The sequence below is a fragment of the Megalobrama amblycephala genome, linkage group LG13, assembly GCF_018812025.1.
Source record: "Megalobrama amblycephala isolate DHTTF-2021 linkage group LG13, ASM1881202v1, whole genome shotgun sequence".
In the NCBI taxonomy this organism is placed as follows: Eukaryota; Metazoa; Chordata; class Actinopteri; order Cypriniformes; family Xenocyprididae; genus Megalobrama; species Megalobrama amblycephala.
Genome location: NC_063056.1, coordinates 35,661,767 through 35,680,872, shown reverse-complemented (window position 1 = coordinate 35,680,872; position 19,106 = coordinate 35,661,767). Strand labels below are relative to the sequence as shown.

General features: G+C 34.7%; 1 protein-coding gene across 1 annotated transcript; it reads right to left on the bottom strand.

The window, feature by feature from the left end:
• Positions 1 to 2,841: 2,841 nt before the first annotated feature.
• slc13a5a (solute carrier family 13 member 5a) lies at positions 2,842 to 19,029 on the bottom strand. Its single transcript, XM_048153751.1, has 12 exons — positions 18,776 to 19,029; positions 17,517 to 17,645; positions 16,304 to 16,440; positions 16,039 to 16,226; positions 15,626 to 15,809; positions 15,392 to 15,514; positions 15,070 to 15,282; positions 12,290 to 12,396; positions 10,626 to 10,747; positions 6,418 to 6,579; positions 3,680 to 3,817; positions 2,842 to 3,482 (listed from the first exon to the last, which is right to left on the bottom strand). The coding sequence occupies exons 1-12, from the start codon at positions 18,884 to 18,886 to the stop codon at positions 3,357 to 3,359; spliced, it is 1,740 nt and encodes a 579-aa protein (XP_048009708.1). The 5' UTR covers positions 18,887 to 19,029; the 3' UTR covers positions 2,842 to 3,356.
• Positions 19,030 to 19,106: the final 77 nt, after the last annotated feature.

The following is a 19,106-nucleotide window of genomic DNA, read 5'->3' as shown; positions in this document are numbered from 1 at the left end:
CAACACAACGGAAATGCTCCCGACCACTAGGGGGCTCTCAGAGCTCGGTAAAGTTAGTTTTCCTTGCCACTGTTCCATAGAGTCGGCAGTAATATCAATACCACGATTTGTTTAAACAGTATGTAACCACTGCATATCGACATGAAATATTAATTCAATATCACCTACGTGCAAAATAGCTTCATATTTAGGCCTATACTTGTGAATGATTTGACGCGCTACCACGGCGCATGATGAAGGGAACGTCTGCCAATCCCACTAAGTGGTTAAAACGTATAATTTGTATTCATTAAAATTACTTTTAACATTTAAAAACAGACATATTCAAATTCCAAAGCTTGTCAGTATTACCAACAGGAACTAACAACCTTTGGAATTTGAACATGTCTGTTTTTAAATGTTAAAAGTAATTTTAATGAATACAAATTATACGTTTTAACCACTTGGTGGAACTGGCAGACGTTCCCTTCATCATGATTCGTGGTATCGCGTCAAATCATTCACAAGTATAAATATGAAGCTATTGTGAACGTAGTTGATTTTTAATTAATATACCATGTCGATATACAATGCTTACATACTTAAAACTAATCATGGTATTGATATCTTTGTAAAACTGTCGACTTTATAGAACAGTGGCAAGGAATAGTAATATTACCTAGCTCTGAGAGCCCCCAAGTGGTCGGGAGCATTTCCGTTGTGTTGTGGCTTGATTCCGTTGTGTTGTGGTTTAATTCCGTTGTGTTGTGGTTTAATTCCGTTGTGTTGTGGCTTTATTTCGTTGTGTTGTGGCTTGATTCCGTTGTGTTGTGGCTTGATTCCGTTGTGTTGTGGCTTGATTCCGTTGTGTTGTGGTTTAATTCCGTTGTGTTGTGGCTTATTCCGTTGTGTTGTGGCTTTATTTCGTTGTGTTGTGGCTTGTTTCCGTTGTGTTGTGAACTTATGTTTGCTTTTTTAATTTCGTTGTGTTGTGCACTACTGGGCCACCGTAGATCATAGACAGTAAAATAAGTTCTGATCCACTACGAGAACAGAGAACTGTTCGTCTTGCCTGCACTTTTTTCACTCCTCCCCTAACTGCAACCGCCTACTCTCGGCTGAACTTCAGGCGAGGCTAGGCGCATCTCAAACAAGCCTATAGAGTGCCCCAGGGATGACGCGTTTTTGTAGGCAAAACCCGGAAGCGAGTTAGCATTTTAGGACTTCCGGTTCCAACGCCATAAAGTCTATGGGTTTTTTGAATGGGTTTTTGCTAAATCGCCTGAAATAAGGTCTGTGGTAAACAAAGCCTCTAAATACTTTCACGTTTTGATCTATGACATAAAACACACCAGTTATAACCCACTTGTGATTTTTTAAACTTTTACTGCGTCTTCAAATCGGCGGTTGCTAACAAATTGCTAAAAGGGACTACTTCATTTGGCGGGGACTTTAGACGTCATCATTAAAAACGGGACATTTGGACAGCATTTCTCATAAAAAAGTGGATAAGTATTCATACACAGCGCAGATCATAATCAGTGAGCATGTTTTTAAATAGAGTTGTTTTCTAAATAAAGTTTGAGGACGCTTGGTGGTGACGACGTTGATCCGCGACCATGGTGTGCTGTAGTCCGTTTATAGCCTACTGTTAGCCTTTTATATCTGACGACTTTATTTAGGCTTCAAAATCTATAAATGTTGTGTTAACTTGTAAAGATTATCTTGATAGACAAAACGTGTAAGTGTCATAACCCTTTGTTAAACACAGAGCTTATTGTCTGCGATTTTCCAAAAGTCTATGGGAAAAATTAATAGGCTTTCAGTCGAGGGAACCCGCGCGCCGCTAACTTCCGGGTTGGCCTACAAAAACGCGTCATCCCTGGGGCACTCTATGATTGAGACGCAGGAAGTAGGTGCGCAAGACACCGCCTACCGCCGCTTCGGAGTGTTTTTTTTTTATTATTTTTATTATTATTACATTTTTAAGTAACAACAATTAAAAGAAAAACTGACTTGGTACGAGGGACCTAGAGTATTGACAAAGTAAACAGATAATACATAAAATAATAATAATAAAAAAAATACCGCTTCGGAGTGGTGGTATTCGAGGCTAAGCATATCCCATCATGCATCATGTTCAGGAACTCACATGTCACGAAATCGCGAGATGTTGTAGAAAACATTCAACTGTAAGTTAAATTAATAGGATATTACATATAATTTGGTAGTAAAACATAAATTGTTGCACATTTCATTGGTGCAAAGATGAGTAGGCTATGTGTATTTTGAACAACATTTGCAACTGCTTTTTATCACTTAATTAGAAGCACCATCATTTTAAAATTGTCTTCTGTTAGTTACATAGTGAAAAGACTTTTAGAAGTTTATTTAAAATAAAAGTATTGAAAATAGTAACTTTAATGTGATTTAATTGCTTTAATGTGATTACATGTTATGTAGTTAATTTTTTACTTACACAATTTGTATATAAAATAGTTATGTGAACGACACTTTTCCAATAAAATAAAATAAAACTGGCAACAGGAGCTTCTTTCAATACTCACAGAAATACAGCAAATATGTTCCAGTTTCTACTGTTTCCTCATATAGGCCAAACAAATGGGATAAAACATAATAATCATCTAAACTCATAGCTTAACTTTACAAATTATCTGTAAATGCAGTTTTTAAAGTGACATCACTACAATCAATGTTTTTTTTTTTTTGTTTGTTTTTTGTTTTTTTATGTAGATGTCCTTTATAAATGTCCTAAAATGAACGTAAACAATGTAAATTTGACAAAAAAAAAAAAAAAAAATCACAAAAGTGTATGGATTTAAAACATTGGCTATATGCAGGTGAAGGAACAAACAGTGTATTTAAATTTATTAGTAGGAAATATGAACAGAATACAATATTTTAATTTACATTATGAAATGTACATTGCAATAGTAAGAGTTTCAATTTATCTTGAACTGTACATGATTGCACTATTCTGTCAAAACTGCCCTGCATGTCTAAGGTGTACATAGTTGTCCACTGTTTAGAGGTATATATTTGTTTTAAAAAATTTACATGGTATTTATATGTTTTAGCCTTTTGGCTTTCCACATATTTCTTTAAAAGCAACTTTATTACATATGCTTTAGAAGCAACTTTATTAGATATATTTTTAAATGAAGTTTACATTTTAAATTTACGTTAAAAAAACAACAACTGAACTGCATAGTCACAGTACAAGTGATGACACACTATCATCTCCAGTGAAACCAGCCACTGGCTCTGACCCTGCCTGGCCCCCTCAGCTGGAAACATGGTGAGAATAGTGCTGAATGCTGCAGTTTGACAGCAGATTGATGGTGGGATTCAGTCTCTCACACATCTGTTGTGTTTGCCCAGCTGGGAAAGGTATCTAAACTGAAGATGGCTCTGCCCCAGCTGTTAATGGCTAAGGTAATGGAGAGGATGCCGATGATATTCATGACAATCCCTGTCCTGGCCTGCGGATAAAAGTAATATTAGGATAACCGACATTATGAAAGTAAATATTTCCCATCAATTTCATTTCAATTTTTGATGTGATTCATTTAATTTCCAAAGCATTACATTTCCATCAGATATCACTGTGCATTTTGGATTGAATTAGTGTGACGGTTCATAATTTTAAAGAATATTTATTAATGGCTATAATACTCACCATGTCAGACACTTTCAGGTATCCGTATGAGAAGACTATGGCGTTTGGAGGTGTGGCCACTGGGAGCATGAAGGCAAAAGAGGCACTGAGGGTGCAGGGGATCATAACATACAGAGGGTTGATACCTATAGACTGGGACTGAAAGAAAAAAAACAAAACAAGTTAGACCAGCTTCTTTTACTGAAACATATGGAATTGATTTTAATGCTTTTTCATTTTTTCAATGTCAAAAGTGTCACAGGTTAATTTTCCCCAAACATTATAAACATTGTATGGTCCATTTGAAATATTGTTGAATAATAATTCATATATATTAATTAATTTTTACAAAAATAGTTAAAAATACAGCAACATCGGCTCAACCAGTAATTTGTCAGTAGAATTGTTGCATTAGTTTATTTTCCAGATTTGTTTTTCTTTGCCAGTTATATCTGAGCTTCCTCTGTGATTTGAAACTTTGAATAAATTAAACCAATTGCTTCACAAAATGATTCACTGTTTCAAAGCATTCGAAACACCACACACTGGTGACACCTGCTGGTCTGAACGGTGTAAATCAAGGAAAACTCAACCAAAACATGCATAAAAAACTCTTCCTTTTTATTATACAAATGTGTAATTAAAATTGATAAAACTTGAAAAAAAAAGTATAGACAGAGAGATCATAGAACCACTGAAATTTTGAACCATTTTGAAACCGTTATGACATAATAAAGCCTCATTTACTGAAATCACATGACTTTGACAGTTTGATACGCACTCCGAATCACTGGTTCAAAACAAATTAATTTTATTTTTATTTTTAAACTAAAATGTATTTTTAGTTTATTAAAAAAAAGCTGCATAAAGTTACCACTTTGTTCCTGCCTGAATGTTCTCAAAGCTCAGCTGTGTAACAGGTAACAGAGGAGAATGAACAACACTGGCACAAACAGAGGAGCTTCTGCATATCTGCCTTCAGCAAAGAGTGAATTAGCAAGGAAAGTTGAAAGCCCTCTTCCCCCAATGCCCATTCTTTCACATTCATTCTTTCTTTCTCATTCTTTTTTCAACCAGACAACGACACATCTCCATGGTTCTCCCATATGAGCCACTTCAGCTTACAAATCCCTCCATTCACAGGCTCTTTTGCATAGGCTAATTCATGAGAAGAGAGCAGGATGTGCCAACTGCACAGCAAGAGACAAGAAAGGTGAAACCCAATGGGAGATTTATGGAGGAAGACGCTGTGCTTATAATTAAATATGTAAATAATAATTAAAAAAAAAAAAAAAACTTTCACAATTACGCAACTTGTTCATTTGTGTCTGGTATAATAAAAATGAGATAAACAAATAAATCTTTCAATCCTTGTAACAATGTGAGTATCTCACTATTGCAAAATCATTATCAAACTATGTTGAAAATCATTAATAATATTTAAATCAGTGATTCAAATCTAAACATTGGACACTTCACCAGCTAAATAAATAAAATTAAATTGACATTAATGATCCCCCCCCCAAACACACACACACAAAGCCATTGAAAAAGCTTTTATGCTACCAAGTCTGCCTTTGTTTTTGTTTTTTGTTTTTTATCATATGCAGTTAATATTTTATATACTTTTTTATTTTAATATATTTGAGAATTGTAATTGTAATTTTGTCCTGCAATGGCAATGCTGAATTTTCAGCAGTCACTACTCCTGTCAAAAGAACAGCATTTATTTGAAATAGAATTTAAAAGAAGTATTTACAGTGATGTTTAATCAAAATGTGTCCTTGCCAAATAAAAGTATTAATTAAAAATTTACTTAAAAATATTAATTAATTACTTGAAATCTTACTGACTGCAATCTCATTCAGATTGTTTTTTTTCTGATTTATATAATATATTATATATGATTTATACAATACATGATTTATATTATATATTATATTAAAAAAAAATTGGCCAGACTTTCTTCCTTTTAATTGACTTTCTGCGACTACAAGCATGCATTTACTTATTCAGAGTGTCTGTTTTCACTAAGGGCAAATAGCATCCCTTGTTGGCAAACACTATTTACACTAGCTCCACCCACCAATGTCTGGTTGGACCACTCAAGTTTTAAAAAAAATGCATGGAATTCAACATCTTCAGTAGTGCAGCAGTAGCAAGTAAGGCTTACAGACCTGGCTTTTAACACGATCGACACGGGTTTGAATCTGCCTTTTGCCGAGCTCGCAATTATTTTCAATAAAAATGAAAACAATGTTCTAAAAGTGGAAATAAACTGCGAAGAGTGTTTAATAATATTAAAAGTGTTTATTGAGTAGGTTTAGGGGGAGGTGTAGGGAGGGTTTTTATTCTCCCAATAAAGCAGCATCCATTTAATAATTTTAATAAATAATCATTTATTATCTCTGTGATATTATTGCATCGTTAATGTACAAAAATACTTAGGTGCAAATTATATCTGCCAATAATATAAAGTATAGATAGCATCTAATTACTATATTTAATCTTATTGCAAAGAACTGATACTTTAACATGGTGTAAATAGATTCTATCGCTATTTTTACCTAGTGTAAATAGCATATCGCTAAGAAAATGCTGCTCATGTTACTTAGTATTAATAGAATATATTGCTTTTTCACTTAGTGTAAATAGCATCTAATTGCTATTTACACAGTGCAAATACTCACAGACTCATTTATTTGTGAGCTTTACAGTTTGAGAATGGAATTCATGGTGAATATTAGAAGTGTACGTACCATAGATGCAAGTATAGGCAGAAATAATGTTGCCGTGGCAACATTGCTGGTGCATTCAGTGAAGGTAGCTATCATCAGACACACGACAATGGCAATCGCCCAGGGAGGAATACTCTGAAGAGGTGACATCTGATCTCCAAGCCATTTTGATAGCCCTGAGTCCTGAGCATTGACCAAGATAAAAGTAAAAAAAAAAAAAAAAAAACAGAACACATGACAATTGAAGCTGAATTTTTATTTGGTGCTTTATTAAGAACTGAAGGTTATCTTTAGTCTTTCTCATGTCCTCTCATTAAGCAATACAGGGAGTGCAGAATTATTAGGCAAGTTGATTTTCTGATCATATTTTTTTCCCAAGCACATTTTACCAATTCCAATCCACATCAATCTTAATAACTACTATTAATATTGTTTTTAATCATTTATAAGTGATATATAATTGTTCATGAAGGCTGGAAATGAAAAATGCCTTATATTCAGGTGTGCAGAATTATTAGGCAAGTTTTCTTTTACAGGCAAAATGAGCCAAAAAAGAGATTTAACTCAGACTGAAAAGTCTAAATACTCATGAGAAGGACGCAACACTAATGCAATACTAGAAATTGCAAAGTTAAAGCATGACCAAGGGACAGCAAAATGCTCATTGGGTCAGCGGGGTCAGACAAAAACAGGTGGAAAAGAAAAGACACGTTAACTGCAAAATAATTAAGAATTATGTGTGAAACCATCAGGAACCCTTTAGTCTCCAGCGCCACCATTTTCCAGAACTGCAACCTACCTGGAGTCTCCAGAAGTGCAAGGTCTCAGGATCTCAGAGACTTAGGTTAGCTAAAGAATCCTAAAAAATGACCCGCACTTGATAAGAATCACAAGCTGAAGTGTTATAAAATACATGAAGACTGGGTTTTTATAGGCCTTATAAACAGACAGCTTGAGAGTGACTCCTGAAGGACCAGCACCACATCCTCTTGTACCACTGTTTGAAGAATTTATCTTCCAGAATCTGGCAGTAAGTTTTGGAAGATCATTTTTAGTCCATCTCTGCAAGACAGACATTTCAGGATAAGAGATGGACTAAAAGTGAACTCAAACACCTTACTGCCAGATTCTGGATAAATTCTTCAAACAGTGGTACAAGAGGATGTGGTGCTGGTCCATCAGGAGTCACTCTCAAGCTGTCTGTCTATAAGCCCTATTAAAACCCAGTCTTCATGTATTTTATAACACTTCAGCTTGTGATTCTTATCAAGTGCAGGTCATTTTTTAGGATTCTTTAGCTAACCTAAGTCTCTGAGATCCTAACACCTTGCACTTCTGGAGACTCCAGGTAGGTTGCAGCTCTGGAAAATGGTGGCGCTGGAGACTAAAGGGTTCCTGATGGTTTCACACTTAATTCTTCACCTTAATTCTTAATTATTTTGCAGTTAACATGTGTCTTTTCTTTTCCACCTGTTTTTGTCTGACCCCGCTGACCCAATGAGCATTTTGCTGTCCCTTGGTCATGCTTTAACTTTGCAATTTCTAGTATTGCATTAGTATTGCGTCCTTCTCATGAGTATTTAATAATTTTTGACTTTTCAGTCTGAGTTAAATCTCTTTTTTGGCTCATTTTGCCTGTAAAAGAAAACTTGCCTAATAATTCTGCACACCTGAATATAAGGCATTTTTCATTTCCAGCCTTCATGAACAATTATATATCACTTATAAATGATTAAAAACAATATTAATAGTAGTTATTAAGATTGATGTGGATTGGAATTGGTAAAATGTGCTTGGGAAAAAAATATGATCAGAAAATCAACTTGCCTAATAATTCTGCACTCCCTGTATATATTGGTTTTCTAGCAGCTCCCTGTTTAAACCGGCAAGTGGTGCATGATATGACAGAAATCTGTACCACTATATAAGTAATTTTCAACTATAGTAAAGAACTGTATCACAATAAAAGTGATTCTGCCTGAAATCCGAGATGTTACTAATTGAAATAAAATATTTCTCAACAATGTTACTTAAATGACTGCAAATTACATATGGAAAATGTTAAACTCACATCAAATTTTACCTTTATTCATAGTTTTTGGCAATTGTACACTCTTGCTTAGAACAAAACCATTATATGAATATCTGGTCACACCTTATATTAGGTGTAATCTACTATGTACTTGCATTCAAAAAATGTTTTTCATGTTCTTTTGCAAAACACTTTTCCTGCTGTTGAGGTGGAACACTGGTAAGGTTAGGGAAAGGTTTGGTGGTTTGGCTAGCCTTACAAGTGGGTCAACAGTGGAATTGTAGATGGAATTACAGAAATTAATTACAGCTGTCATTGCATGCAGGTACAGTGCTCAGCCCCTTTGAAAAGTAACATTTTAAACAATATCTCAATGAACACAAAAACAATTTCCAAAATGTTGACATTACTAAGTTTAATATAACAACCGTTTAACTTATAACATGAAAGTAAGGTTAATAATATAACTTAGATTACACATTTTTCAGTTTTACTCAAATTATGGTGATGCAAAAATGAGTACACCCCACAACAAAAACTACTACATCTAGTACTTTGTATGGCCTCCATGATTTTTAATGACAGCACTACATATGACACACCCATAGGTGTTCGATTGGGTTCAGATCAGGAGCCACTGAATCACTTTCACCCTGTTCTTCTTCAGAAATCCAACAGTGGCCTTACATGTATGTTTAGGATCATTATCATGTTGCAAAAGTGCACGACGACCATGGGCACAGAGTGATGGTAGCATCTTCTCTTTCAGTATAGAGCGGTGCATCTGTGAATTTATGATGCCATTAATGAAATGCAGCTCCCCGACACCAGCAGCACTCTTGCAGCCCCACATAAGGACACTGCCACCACCATATTTTACTGTAGGCATCATGCATTTTTCTTTGTATTCCTCACCTTTGCAACACCATACAGTTTTGAAGACATCAGTTCCAAAAACAATTATCTTGGTCTCATCACTCCAGAGTATAGAGTCCCAGTAGTCTTTATCTTTGTCAGCATGGGCCCTGGCAAACTCTAGGTTGGATTTTTTGTGCCTGGGGTTTAGGAGAGGCTTCTTTCGTGGATGGTACCCATGCATGCCATTCCTCTGCAGTGTACATCTTATTGTGTCATGGGAAATAGTAACCCCAGTTTGGCTCTCTACTTCTTTAGGTAACTGCAGTGAACTTGCATGCCGATTTTCTTCAACACTTCTCATCAGAAGACACCCCTGTCGAGGTGTTAACTTGCATGGATGGCCTGGACATCTCTGTGAGATGGTTGCAGTTCCATCTTTTTTTAAATTTTTGTACCACATTTGCTACAGTATTCTGACTGATAAGTAAAGCTTTGCTGATCTTCTTGTAGCCTTCTCATTTCTGGTGTAAAGAAAATATTTTCTTTCTCAGGTCTTGTGACATTTCTCTTCCATGTGGTGCCATTGCTGACAGCATGAAAGGGGAAGGGGTTTTAACACCCTTTTATAGTCAACTGTCTGCTGGACACCTGCGTAATGAATAATTACACTCACCTGTGGTTGAATTCTTGTTAAAGTAGATTTGAATAATTTGAGTAAAACTAAGTTCTCTAAGTTGTATTATTAACCTTACTTTCATGTTATAAGTTAAACAGATGTTATATAAAACTTAGTCTTGTCAACATTTTGGAAATTGTTTTTGTATTCATTGAGATATTGTTTAAAATGTTACTTTTCAAAGGGGGTGTACTCATTTATGCTGAGCACTGTATTTATTAAATATAACCACAATGAACAAACATGTATGTACACAATAAATGCATTGTATCAAATTATTCATTTAAAATGTTAGTACATAGTAGTTAGACACTTAATATACAGTGAGACCAAATCTATGATCATATTATTATTTTTTAGGAATCACTTAGATTCGCTTTGAACAAAAGCAGTATTTAAATCTCTTAACAGAACAATACAGACCAATATTTGAATCTTTTAATAGAGCAATACAAACCAATTTTGAAATATATTAATTGCCTAGACAACACTATAAATACAACATACTAGCAAGATCTATATTTGGAAGAACATTGCTATATATATCGTCATATCGCCCAGTCTAAAACATGCTCTGTGGTAAAGCACAAAGGGCTATAAAAATATATTTTACCTGACTATCAAACAAATACATAAAGACACATTTTGATGCATTTGTTGTACCTCACTGCCCTTAGCCAGGGCAAAGCCTCCCCCCAGCAGCAGGATAATGCTCCATGGCATCTTCTTCTGTGTCACCTTCCATGTCAGCAAAGTTGGAGTTGGGCCACTTTCTTGCTGGGGCACTGACATATACCACAGTCATATTTATTCATGTTTATTTGTATTGATATTTTAACGAGAAAAAAACTAAGGTAACACTTTACTTGAAGGGGTGTGCATAAGACTGACATGACACATGTTATGAATATGAAGGAGGTTTTATGCATGTTTATGACAACTGTCATTAAATGTAATTCGCAAAGATGACATTGTTTGAGATGTACGAGTTATGACAACTTGACATAAAACAATACATCATAACCTGTCACTCAGTGTCTTTGTAAAGACAACTTGACATTATTTAGCTTTATGGGTTAACATTACATTAAACTGTCATGTGGTTGGTTTTGACATTGGCTGTCATGAGGCCATTATAATAGTGTCATGAATATTTTTCTGACCACTTTTTTTCAGTGGTACAAATTGAACTTGTCATTAAAATGTCATTAAGTGTTAATATTCTGTCAAACTCTGACAAATAATTCTATAACAGTATCATGAATATTTTTTTCATTTAATGTTATGTTTCAATGTAATGTTTTTTGTTTGTTTGTTTGTTTTTTTAAGTTTTCTCCAACAGAAGGTCAGATAATAGACAATTTCAAATTTCTTAAATAAGATGACACTGTTATAAAATAATGGTAACACTTTATTTTAGGGTCATTTAACTAGTTTCTTATTACTATTAGCATGCATATTACTAGAATATTGACTATTTATTAGTAATTATTAAGCACATATTAATGCCTTATTCTGCATGACCTTATTCTAGATTCTTAATCCTTCCCAATACCTAAATTTAACAATTAACTATATTTATAAGCAGTAAATTCGGAGTTTACTGAGGGAAAAGTCATAGTTAATCATTTATATATGTGTTCCCTACTGAAGTGTTACCAAAATAATGTAATGTAATGTTAATGTTAAAAAGCAAAGCAGTCTCTTAAGTTTGATAATTAATCTGCTAGGTCATGTTTATGACAGGTTATGTTGTCTTGGTAATGTCAAGTTGTCATGACAAAGACTCTGACAGGTTATGATGTATTGGTTTATGTCAAGTTGTTGTAACAAAGACATCTCAAACAATGTCATCTTTGCATTAAAAATTACATAATTGAGCGAATGACATTTAATGACAGTTGTCATAAACATGCATAAAACCTCCTTCATATTCATGACATGTGTCATGTCATGATTATGAAGGTGTCATGTTAGTCTTATGCACACCCCTTCAAGTAAAGTGTTACCAAAACTAAACTAAAAAAAAAACAACAACAACAATTCTTAACAGCATCTAATGTCATTAAAATAGAGAAGATAGGTAGATGCTGATGATTTTTTTTTTTATATATATATATGCAGTATATATATATAAAAAAAGGGGCATTCAGATAGTGGGCATAATCAAGATTTGTACTATGATTGTGCTCATTGAAACAAATATAATTAAATAATAAAAAAATATATATTTACATTTATATATATTCATTATGCTATACTACAGTATCTACACTATCTAGCATAATAGTCAAACAAGACATCAGTTAAGCAGGTGTTAAACTGACCTGTGTCAAAGCTCTGTGCTCTCCAGAAGCACAAACGTGGAGGTTTAGAGGGAAAAACAAAAAGCAGGGCAGCTACAAACACTGCCACTGTGGCATCTGTCACAAACCTGCACAGAGTTGAGCCATGAGATTGAATGAGGGGTTAAAAGACGCAACAGATCAAACAGGTTGTGTTTTAAATGTTTTGAGTGAGAATAGTCTTGCATTGCTGTTAAATGTTATTATATAGAAAATATATTCTTCATGAACTTTAAGTGTTTTTGTGCCCAGATTCTATTACGTTCTGTTCTCTTTTGATTCAGACCTTTCACCCAGAGAGAATCCCAGTGTTTTCACAGTTTTAAATCCTTAATATCTTAGCATGTGACCATCATCAGGAAATGTACACAAATGTTGTTTGCAATGTTGTTTGCAATGTGGGGAAACTCCATTCACATTTTTGCTGGACATTTGACCTACAAATATAGGAACACGCCACAGCTGATAACAGGAGAACATGCTGTGTGTTAAGCAATGGCTCAAACTGACAGCTGAAATTTCCATTATTTCCCTTCAATTTTAGAGGCATTTTGAACATAGACTGGATATTAATGTTTTTTTCAACATTATGTCTGTCATGTTTTCGTAAAGTTTGGAGGATGCTTAAAACGGAAATTGTTTGGAGTTTGTTTACCGTCAAAGGGTATCAAAGGACATTTCATTTCACAGTAACAAAATGAGAATTCTGTCCTTGCAAATATTGCCTCCACAAAAATAAGCATAATTTTAATAGTAAAAGACTGTAAAACTAAAACTGCAACAGTAAAAACTTGTTAATTGGTTAACAGTAAGTTTTTACCTCAGCTTGAGGAAAAGATACTTGTGATGAACTTTGATCTCATTACTATGTTTTTATAGTGGTTGTCAGTATATTATGTTGGTATTTATTTAGGTATATACTATATCAGGTTGGTGTTTAACATTATTTTATATTAGTACTTAACTATATATATATATATATATATATATATACATACACACTGCCCAGCCAAAAAAGTCGCTGTTTGGATTTGAATAGGCAAATACTTAAGAATCTATAAATGGATCATTATTACAGTGATTATTATGTTTATAGCATGTTATATGTTTGGCAACGGTTCTTTTAACCCTTAAAGATGGAGTGTGTAGCTTTTCATTTCTTAAACAACCATGTAGGAAGACACATCATGGCCATATTCCAGGATGACAATGTCAAGATTCACTAGGGTTCAAATTGTGAAAGAATGGTTCAGAAAGCATGAAGAATCATATTTCACACATGAATTGGCACCTCTGAGTCCAGACCTTAATTTCATTGAAAGTTTTTGGGATGTGCTGGAGAAGACTTTACAGAGTGCTCACCTCTTGCATTGTCAATACAAGATCTTGACCAAAAATTGATGCACCTCTTGATGGAAATAACATCACAACATTTATTTCCATTGAGAGGTGCATAATGTTTTGGTCAAGATCTTGAATTGACAATACAAGAGGTGAGTACTCTGTAAAGTCTCCTCCAGCACATCCCAAAAACTTACACTGAGGTTAAGGTCAGTGCCAATTCATGTGTGAAAATGATTCTTCATGCTCCCTCCCAACAATTCTTTCACAGTTTGAGCCTGATGAATCTTGACATTGTCATCCTGGAATATGGCCATGATACTTCTTAATACATGGTTGTTTAAGAAATTAAAAGCTACATACTCCATCTTTTAGGGTTAAAAGAACTGTTGCCAAACATATAACATGCCTGAAAAATAATAATCACTGTAATTGCCAAATAAAATAAGTAAGCAAGTATTTGCCAATTAAAATCCAAGCGACTTTTTTGGGGGGTGGGGGTGGGGGGTGGGCAGTGTATATATACAGTACAGACCAAAAGTTTGGAACCACTAAGATTTTTAATGTTTTTAAAAGAAGTTTCGTGTGCTCACCAGTCACCAAGGCTACATTTATTTAATTTTTTTCAGGATTATTTGATGAATAGAAAGTTCAAAAGAACAGTGTTTATCTGAAATCTAATCTTTTGTAACATTATAAATGTCTTTACTGCCACTTTTGATTGATTTAATGCATCCTTGCTGAATAAAAGTATTCATTTCTTTAATATCTTTTCAAAAAAATAAAAATAAAAATTCTTACTGACCCCAAACTTTTGAACGGTAGTGTATAATGCTACAGAAGCTTTGTATTTCAGATAAATGCTGTTCTTTTGAACTTTCTATTCATCAAGGAATCCTGAAAAAAAAGTACACAACTGTTTTCAACATTGAAAATAATCATAAATGTTTATTGAGCAGCAAATCAGCATATTAGAATGATTTCTGAAGGATCATGTGACACTGAAGACTGGAGTAACGATGCTGAAAATTCAGCTTTGCATCACAGGAATAAATTACTTTGTCAAATATATTTAAATAGTACACAGTTATTTTAAATTGTAATAATATTTCACAATATTACTGTTTTTTACTGTATTTTTAATTAAATAAATGTAGCCTTGGTGAGCAGACGAAACTTCTTTTAAAAACATTAAAAATCTTAGTGGTTCCAAACTTTTGGACTGTACTGTATATATATATATATATATATATATATATATATATATAGTTTAAAATGTACTAAAACACTTGTCCTCAACAAACTGAGGTATCATTCATAATTGTAGCACAAAATGAGCAATAGTATTAGCATCGCTTGCCTTAGCCAACACCACTAAAATGGTCTCTGTTTCTTATCAATGACAGTGTTTTCATGCTTACTCTTTTTCAGCATTGAAAAAGCCTGTTGCCCAGCCATCCACAAAGCCTGGATCACGAGTGAACCAAAGCACCACCAGGAGGATGAAGAGGGCAAGGACACTCAGCTCCCCAAAGGTCATGGGACCAAGACTCCGGTGCTCCTCTTTGATTACATTATAGGCAGCAATCTCCTTCTCTGTCTTGACCGTCCCACAGCCCCATGTCTTTCTGAAGCTTCATTTACACATTAAATGTTAGAATAACCTAGTATATTAGTATATTATATGATAGCATAAGCACATATTATGCAGCAGAGTTTGATTCATTAGGAAAGGACACTCACTTTAAACCCAGGAACACAATCTGTAGCCACAGCCAGGCCAGTAAGAGCATGATGATCATGTTGGGGAAGGCAAATCCAAACCATGATGCAAAGTTTATGATGTCAGGGTTGTCTGGGAATAGTCTGTAGGTCAAACAAATGTTGCTTTAATATAATAATTAAAAAATAAGCAAAAGGTAAGAATATAATATGGTACGTGGAGGTGTAGGTGTAAATCCGGGTAAGTGTACCTACTGGCTCATCTGTCCCATAAGAACGAGGTTTGGTCCAGTGCCTGTGAGTGTTGCTGTCCCACCAATGCTGGCTGCATAGCACACACATAGCGTCAGGCCTTTACACATCTTTAGTCTTTCTTCTGCGTTTCGAGAATGCTGTTCTGTGCCGGATTCAATTGTGAAGCTGTGGCCATTGGGAACCACTGAGCACAAAAAAACAGAAGTTTTGGTACATTTTATAAAACTTGAAACCTTTACATCTCACCTGTATAAAACATGAATATGCCATTAGACTGTGCTGAGAAACTTGAAGATGTTAAATATTTTTAAATGATACTAGTAAACTGACATAGTTTTTAAAAAGTGCATACAATCTTTTATGTCTGAACTGGGTGGACATATATCTTCAGGATATATTAGACTATTTCTTACCCTGGGTTTCAGTTTGTTTCTCAGTACTTTTCTCTTCATTCTCTGGAATGGTGGTCTGCTCTTGTTCTGCTGTGTTGTTGAGCTGCTCGAGCACAGCTTGAACGATGGGCACCATCATGGCTGTTGTGGCCGTGTTACTGATCCACATGGAGAGGAAGGCCGTTACGCCCATAAAGCCAAGCATAAGCCTGCAGAAAGGTAGAAGAGGTATTACTGATACTGCTGTTTTCAATGAGAATGTTCCCAGAAGATTTTAATTGCTTACAGAGCTGGTCGTACGCCCACGATGAGCAACACCCGGAGTGCGATTCTCTTGTGTAGGTTCCAGTGTTCGACAGCTACAGCCACCATCAGTCCACCCAGAAACAGCATGTTGGTGTCCTTCAGGTACTGCATACACACCTATCAGATATTTGGGATGCAACGTTTGAGTCACATACATAATGAAACACTGCAAATTATAATAAAAAATGTTTACAATAATGTAGGACCAACACTGTAAACCATCAAAAAAACATCTGTATGAAGATCTTAATTTCTTTAGGATTGAAGAGATAGTTCACCCAAAAATGAAAATTAATTAATTAATTACTCACCCTCTATTATTTGTAAGACTTCCATTCATCTTCGGAACGCAAATGAAGATCTTTTTGATGAAATCCGAGAGCTTTCTGTCTCTCCATTGACAGTTATGCAACTGCCAATTTGACGCTACAAAAAGTCCATAAAGAGATCGTAAAACTAATCCATATTGAGTGGTTTAGTCCACATTTTCTGAAGAGACTTGATCACTTTATATGATGAACAGATTTAATTTTGTTCACATATAAACACTGATCATCGAACATAAACAGATGCTCAACTGAATCTGCTTGATGTGTGAGAACAAACCTCTTTGGTTCTTGCGGAAGCTCAAATGTGCTGCATTACACAAGAGAACGAACCTCATTCATTCTCGCATGTCAAGCAAACATGTTTGAGCTTCCATTTACCATGACTGATTTGTGAGTTGATGCATGTTTATATGTGAATAAAAGCCTAAATTCAATCTGTTCATCATATATAGTGATCGTGTCTCCAGAAAAATTGGACTAAACCGCTCAATTCATATGGATTAGTTTTGCGTTCTCTTTATGAAAATTTTGAAGCGTCAAAGTGGTAGTTACATAGACTGTCAATGGGGATAGTAAGCTCTCAGATTTCATCAAAAAGATCTTCATTTGTGTTCCAAAGATGAAAAAAAAGTCTTACGGGTTTGGAATGATATGAAGGTGAGTAAATGATGACATAATTTTCATCTTTGAATGAACTATCCCTTTATGATGATAAAAGTATAAAAAAAAAAAAAAAAAAAAAAAACAGAATGAGTGAAAATGAGAGGTGTATAGTTAAAAAGACAGTTATATGTTAAAGTAAGACATTAATGAAGGTAAAGTCAGTTATACTAATAGGATGACTTTGGTTGACCTGAAACCTACATCTTTGGACTCCATGATTCTGAAGAGTGGAAAGAGCACAACAGGCAGGAGAGCAGTGATAGCCAGTGGCAGCACCTCTGTACACCAGTACACTGCCATCAGTGCAACTACATAGGCACATCCAGCCTCCTGCAGACGAAAAACAGAACACAGCGAAGAATATGAATATATAAATCATTCATAAATCAAATATTTGTAGTCAGTAAGTTTTATTTAAATAACACTCAGCTTTGCCATCACAGGAATAAATAACATTTTACAATATTGAAATAGAAAACTTAAATTTAATTAAAATTAAAATTTATTAAAATTTAAATTGTAATAATATTTTTGCAATATTACTGTTTCACTGTTTTAGATCAAATAAATGCAGCCTTGGTTAACTTACAGTAGTGGCCAAAAGTAATGTCTAGAGGGGATATTTGTTATAATGACCCAAAAGTTTGATTAAACCAACATGTATGCTAGCTTATGCTTTAAGAAGGACCTGAGGTGCAAAGTTCCTTTCATTACTCAGTCACTCAGAAACACAATAAATCACAACACATCAAAAAGGTCAGATATATCAAAATAATGCCATAAAGATCTTAACATATTACACATTATCTAAATATGAAATATTGCTATGAGACTAATGATATGATATAGAGTAGGCTGTCAACTTTTTATGACCTGCACCTGCATGCTGCTGCTGCTGCGAATCAGAACTTATCCAGCCACATTTTTGTTGTTGTCGTTGTTGTTGTTTTAAAGTGATTTTGTAAAAAAAAAAAAAAAAAAAAAAAAAAAGTTTACGAAGTAACTGATTCAGGTTGTTCTATCATTTTGTTCCTATAATATTTTAGACTGTCTTATAATTATTTGGTAGGACAAAAAAACAAACAAAAAAACAAACAAACAAATAAACAACAACAACAAAAAAAACCAAAACATTTTGACAGCAAAGGGTTAAGACAAAAATAGGGCATTGTGTGTTTGTGGTGAAGGAATGTGTCGCCCCCAGTGTCACGCATGGTCTCGTACCCTTACTCTCCACAGCACAGAGAAATCCGGCTGAAAGAACATCGAAAGATGTGTAAAAGTTTTTCTCGACTCTCTTTGACATGTTTTAGCCACACTTGACTGTCAAATCACTCACTGAACGACAGTTCGGTGGGAACGACACAGCACTCGTAAAATATTGTGGATCTTCAGCTTTTCAGTTAAGCATATTATTGCCTATTTAAAACATTTTGCATGCTTCATAAAATTAGACTCACCTTTGTTCCTATGACAAGTGGCAAAGGAAGGAGAAGGAATGGGGTGCAAAAGATAATCAGTCCATTTTTCATCCTCCATATAAGGTTCAGTATACGTGAAGCCATCATCATCGGCTTAGGATAACTTTACACAGAAAAATCCAAACGGGGGGAAACTTCGCAAACTTCTGTGAGCTGATCTGTGGACAGTGCATGGGCCCCCCTCTCTCTCTTTCTTTCTCTCTCTCTCTCTCTCTCTCTCTCTCTCTCTCTCTCACACACACACACACACACACTCACAACGCGGCACAAACTGGAGCGCATTAATTAAGCTAGTGCGAGTTTTGTACCT